The 6,000-nt window shown below is 39.6% G+C and overlaps 1 protein-coding gene across 1 annotated transcript; it reads right to left on the bottom strand.

Annotated features, from left to right (window-relative positions):
• Positions 1 to 33: 33 nt before the first annotated feature.
• LOC135671607 (transcription initiation factor TFIID subunit 15b-like) lies at positions 34 to 4,411 on the bottom strand. Its single transcript, XM_065179808.1, has 4 exons — positions 4,186 to 4,411; positions 3,955 to 4,090; positions 3,101 to 3,854; positions 34 to 555 (listed from the first exon to the last, which is right to left on the bottom strand). The coding sequence occupies exons 1-4, from the start codon at positions 4,292 to 4,294 to the stop codon at positions 499 to 501; spliced, it is 1,056 nt and encodes a 351-aa protein (XP_065035880.1). The 5' UTR covers positions 4,295 to 4,411; the 3' UTR covers positions 34 to 498.
• Positions 4,412 to 6,000: the final 1,589 nt, after the last annotated feature.

Raw genomic sequence — 6,000 nt, 5'->3', positions numbered from 1 at the left:
TAGCAGGCAGGCTGGAACAAACATGCTTACTAATGACAGATTTACAGTGAGGATATAACCATCATATAAGATTATTTACTGACAGTGAGAAACGGAGCAATATTATGCTCATTGTAAAGCAGTAGTAAAAGTGTTAACTTTCTTGAACAAAATGCAGCACTAAAAAATAAAATAGGATCCAAACGTTTTCAAACATGACATGCTCCAAAATGCTAAACAAGACCATATAAATATACAATCTACAATTTCATCAAGAATAGTGCAAACTAAGAACCCAAATCTGCAAACACCAATGAAATATAACATATTAATCAAATCCATGCTACTGGGGGGAGAATTGCAATAACACATTCAAGAATAATCTATGATTTCATCCTTCATATTTTAGTAGCTTCTGCAGAAAAAAAAATGCATTGATCAATGCAAAATGACAATTAACAAGACTTTTCAGAAAAAGCCATAAGTGAACCCATTTTAACCCCATGATGGGTTTAGTAGTTATACCTCTTGATCCGAGCAAGAAATAATGCCATATTTAGTGGTAGAAGCCAATTCCTACATACATCTAATCCATATTAGTATTAACCAATATCAATTTAATTTGAACCAATTTCTCAAACTCATAACAAAAAATCAACACGATTCGTCAGAATCAACCGAACTCTAAAGTTGGCCAAACTTCACCAATTATAACCAAATTGACAGTTTTAGAAGAAGAAGAAGAAGACAGAATGAGAAGCAGGACAATGAGAAGTAAAGATGGGAAGGCAAAAAGAGGGGTAAAAAGACATTCAAATATGACAATCAAACAGAATATGAGATAATATTATTATTACATTTGCTTGTTGCAACTATCATATTTGTTATTTTTCATTATTGTTGTAGAGTTTATTATCCACCACCATGTACGACCGAGAAAATATAGGAAAAGAAAACAAATGAATGAAATATGTCCCTTAAGAAAAAGTAGTGTTATCACTAAGCGCTCACCTAGGCACCCAGGCAACGCGAGCTAAGGCTCGAGCACCACTGTTACATCCTATGTGAGCAATTTCACTCAATCATCGCCTAGGCATGCGCAGAGGCCCAAGCCACAATGAACGATAGAGTGTGACGGTGTCAACAAGCAATTGATGATTGGCAAGGTAGTCGACCACCAACACAATGGTGTCTCCCCTCTCGCGAATGATAACACAACCCTCCCTCTCTCTTAGCTCTTCTAGATCCTCCCATCAATTGCTCTCTCTCTCCTCACCCGAAGGCACATCCCCTCCATCTGATCACTTTCTCTCTCCCTCTTCTCGATGATGAGTAGCCCCCCATTCCTCCGTCTTCCCTATGACGATAGTGCAACCCCTCAGCCCCTTTGCTTTCTAGATTGTTTCTTTATGACGACGTAGAGCACCTAGCGCCTCATATATTTTAGAACATTGATGCCTTTAAGTGCCTAGCACCTTTGACAACACTAGGAAAAAGAATCCTTTCACAAAGAAAGAGATATCAAGGAATTCAAAATCAATCTAAATTCTAGTAAGTGCCATCTTCAAGAAACTTCTTATATTGGTCTTTGCGTTACCCACACTTAACCAGCATGAGTTAGAGAATAATTGGAGTTACAATAGGGTCAATCACTATCTATAAAATTGCAAGCAGATAAGTTTTTGTTCTTTTATAAAACATATACATAATAGTTATTTACTACAGTAATAAAATTTTTTTTACGAAATATGTTTTTATATTGATAAGCATAGAATAGGTATTCTTTTAATGAATTATTCATCATTTTTTTTCCATTTTTCAATTTTATATTTCAATTTCATAAGTTTCTTTTGCAATGTTAGATAACCTCAAAAATATAAAGGTATAAGAAACTTTCAATATATTTTTTATGTACTTAAATTTTATTGTATACTTCACTGACAGTATGCTATTTTACATTTAGTATTTTTCTAGTTTAAATATGTTTTTACCAAGCGATCCTGCTATCCGATTAAACTGATCCAGCCAACCTAACTGTAGCATTCATAACTGATCCTAGGCCTGACACTGTTCTTATGAATTATGATAATGGACCAAGATATATGCGAACATTATGGAAACAAGCATAAGCCCATATTACAATAGATGAGCTTGTAAAAGGCAATGGTACTTAAATCATTCAATTTAACAAAACAGATGTAGTTCATGGCTGTTTGGCCTTTAGAATTAAATCAGCATTGGTATAAACTTTATCTTTCAATCCTCCATTGTAAAAAGTCAAGTAGGAAAATGAGTTTGTATGAAATGTAATTTTAACTTTCTAGTCATTTTGGCAAGTTTACTATCTTTCTCTTTGCCTATTCTCACATGCATACCAAATTACTATGCTGTTTATGTATTTCAGTTTGATATGAAATAAAGATTCTCATCGTGATTGACAATAGCGATCTTCCCAACAAGAGAGACATTAAAAAGAGTGCAACTACCAGCATATGGCATGATGAAGCATCACACTAAGACCCAGGGTCACATAAATATGAAGGATATTATGGAACCATAATAAAAACAATTGATTGATTCTTGGCCTTGAGTTCTCAGAAAATTGAAAAGCTCCTTTTTAAGATAATTTTGCTGACAATCATACTAATTCAACAAGTTCTAGGATGAACGCTTAAAGTTCTCAATGATCATAACATTAGTTCTATGCATAAAGTAGAATGCTACAAAACGATGCATCTTCCAATTCAGCTAGATAGGATGTTGTTTAAGACTTAATAAGAAGATCGGATATTTTCAAAAAGAAAAAAAATCAAATATTACCACATATAGTTTTTCTATTGCCAAAACACATCATGCATGTAATTAATCACCAAATATCATCTATACTTCAACCAGATGACAATGCTTCATCGATCCTATTTGTCTATAACCATGACAAACACCATGTCAAAGAAAAGGCACTGTTCTTTTTTCTGTTCTCTTTTTCACCCATCCATGATGAATATATAATCCTAAAAAGTTTACTACTACAAGTGCAACAATATTTTATTCCCAAAGGAAGCAACATTCTCCTCTTACATGCTACAATTAATTACTCTGAAGAGAAGAAAGAGATGGATACCTGTCCAATCCCTCCAAAAAGGTCATGCAGATCTTCAGTCGTCACATCAGGAGGCAAGTTTGAGATGTAAATCCTCGTGTTATCACAGGATTCTCCACAATTCTCATCACACTGTTTAACTGCAACAGGAGGAGCACCAAAGGCACCACCACTATGGCGAGGTGGAACACCAATGTCGTGGACAGGGTTCGTGCGGTCACCATATCCACCACCATATCCAGACGGTGGAGCACTATAGCCAGATGGTGGACCACTGCGAGCCACATGACCTTCACTGCCATATGTATTTGGAGGGGGAGCACCATATGAAGGAGGGTAAGAATTGGGATCACCATAGGTACTAGGACGTGGAATAGAATCAACACCATAAGCATCATTTGAACCATAGGTCCCTGGAGCAGGAGGATAATTTCCAATAGGACCACCATATGCAGATGGAGGCGTTGGAGAAACTTGACCATAACCACCATCCTCTCTTTCGTGATTATTGATATTGTAAGATCCACCTCTTCCACCATAATCACCACCTCTTCCCCCATAACCACTACTCCTTCCACCAAGATTCCCACCATATCCGGCTCGGTTGCCACCATATCCCCCTCCACCGATATTATAACCACCACGACCACCATTATAATCACCACCACCTCTGTTATTGTCACTGGAGTCTCCCCCACCACCAGCAGCACCACCAGGGCATGGAGCACCACACTTGTTACACTCGGTTCTTCTTGCAAAGTTCAGGTTTCCACAACTGCACCAATAACACTACTTGATTGCCCGGAAAGAATATAGACAGACTATAATCATAATCCAGGTGGAAGAGTAAAACCCTGGAGGGGTAATAAGAGGACCTGGGGTTGGGGCATCGCCAATCCCCCTCCCGTCCAAAACCGCCGCCGCGGCCACCACCTCGGCGCCCTCCGCCACCTCCACGGTTACCACGATCGCCACCTTGGTGCCCACCATCCCCGTACCCACCGCCGCCACCTACAAGAAACGACAGGTTAAAGCCTAAACCTAGAGCAAGGAGACGAAAAATCAACGACAACTTCGAAGGGACAAAAAGAGGAAGAATCGGAAACCTCGATTCCCGGGGTTTCCACAGTAGCCGCCGCGGCCTCGGCCATATCCGCCGCCGCGGGGAGGCGGCGCGCGATCGTCGGGTCCGCCGTAGCCGTAGGAACCTGACATTAATCAGGGCTTTTGTTTCCGCTGCTCAGAGAAAAAAAAAGAAGGGAAAGATAGACTGCGAGAGAAATCGAGGGCGCGGAGACGATAATTAGGGCATGCAAGTGTCCGGGCATCTGAGTTAGAAAATGGCTTAAATAGCCCGACAAAGAATACTTTTTTTCCTGTCGTTGATTAACGCCCCCTTGAATCACAACAATTTACAATATAGATATTTGAAAATTTGTTCTTGTTATAGATCTAGTAAAACTAAGAAGGAAGGGTTAGGTTAATTTTAACGCATGTGATTTCCGTCGTATAAACCTTAAGTTGTATGCTAACTCATAATAAAGGGTTAAGGTCAATTTTAGCTCATGTAGTTTTGGCTATAAATCTCTTAAGTCCTTATAGTCTACTCGTGTCTAAAATAATCCCTATATTTTTAAAAACATAACATATAAGCTCCTCTAGTCAAGTTTGAGTTAATAGACGTTAGAATCAGCTTACGTGGTATGTTGTCTCGTAATAAATCATTAATATAATGATATATATAATTTAAGTTTTAAAAAATAATAATAAATGGTTTTAAAAACGTAGATCGGCTACCTAATCAATTTTTTTTAAAACGAGCATTTTCACGATCTGGCGAGTGGCGCACTAGCCTTGCCTCGACATCTGTCATATAGGAAAGAGCCTCTTAGCACCTGCAACGATCGAGAAGGCCACGATCCGATCCCTCGGACCCAAAGAGGAGACCACTAGCCGCATTGCGTGCTTTAGCATCCGGAGCTTCTCCCCTATCATGCCTTGGCTCACATCTAGCACAGTCACCAAATCAATCGAGGCGCGAAGAGGGGCGAAGAATCCTATCGATGGTGCTTTCAACTTGAGAGCCACCACATAGCTTCAGTAACTCCACTCTTTCGAGAACAGGGCTGCTTATGACATCACTGTCACAAGGATGCCACCAGCCTTGAACTTCAGTGTCGGCCGACGAAGGACTCCTCCGTAAATGCAACTAGCAAATCAAGCGCGAGAGGCCATAAGGAGCCCATGGAACTTATCCTCTCGTTTCACGTTCTCTATCTCCTCATTATCATCATCGTAAGCTTTCTCATCCTTATTCTTGTTGGTTGCTTCTCATATAGGACTGAACCACATGCCCCCTCCCTGGTTGGACTTCGACACAAACAACAATGGCATGTCATTATCATAGACCTTAGCAGCAACAACAACAACGGTGGCTGCAGCTACTCTGTTCTCCCCTAGCTATCATTCCCCACCTTTGTTGATGTTTCAGTTGTCGCCATTAGTAGTCCTCTTATTCAAGTTCTGGTTCTTCGTCTCTCCTACCGTCCCTTGCTTGACAGTGAGTGCATTGTCTTCTCGACAGCAAAACATAGAAAGAAAGGGTGCGTGGTACTAAGAGGTGGAGTAGATGGGCAAGCGAGGGTAGCATGGCTCTTGACGTTGGCGATAATACAGAAAAAGTGGAAGTCATAGGAGCACTCCACCATAAAGATTGGCGTCTCCTAGCTCGCCTTCACAGGGTTGATTAGGCAGCTGATCTATGTTTTCAAATCAATATATTATCATTTTTTTAACTTAAATTACATGTGTCATTATATTAATGATTTATTTTGAGTCAACATGCCACGTATCATGTAAGCAGACTCTAATATCTATTAACTCAGATTTGGCGGGAGAGGTTTATATGTTATATTTTTAAA

This window comes from Musa acuminata, unplaced genomic scaffold (assembly GCF_036884655.1).
Source record: "Musa acuminata AAA Group cultivar baxijiao unplaced genomic scaffold, Cavendish_Baxijiao_AAA HiC_scaffold_1144, whole genome shotgun sequence".
NCBI classification, from domain to species: Eukaryota; Viridiplantae; Streptophyta; class Magnoliopsida; order Zingiberales; family Musaceae; genus Musa; species Musa acuminata.
The sequence above is the reverse complement of the archived record's forward strand: the minus strand, read 5'-3'. Positions and strand labels throughout refer to the sequence as shown.

Excerpts from the sequence above, each read along its gene's own strand:
- LOC135671607 (XM_065179808.1), bottom strand. The coding sequence starts at position 4,294 with ATGTCAGGTTCCTACGGCTACGGCGGACCCGACGATCGCGCGCCGCCT. Across the intron at positions 4,091-4,185 it reads TGGAAACCCCGGGAATCGAG|GTGGCGGCGGTGGGTACGGG; the intron begins GTTTCCGATTCT and ends CGTTTCTTGTAG. Across the intron at positions 3,855-3,954 it reads TGGCGATGCCCCAACCCCAG|TTGTGGAAACCTGAACTTTG; the intron begins GTCCTCTTATTA and ends TTATTGGTGCAG.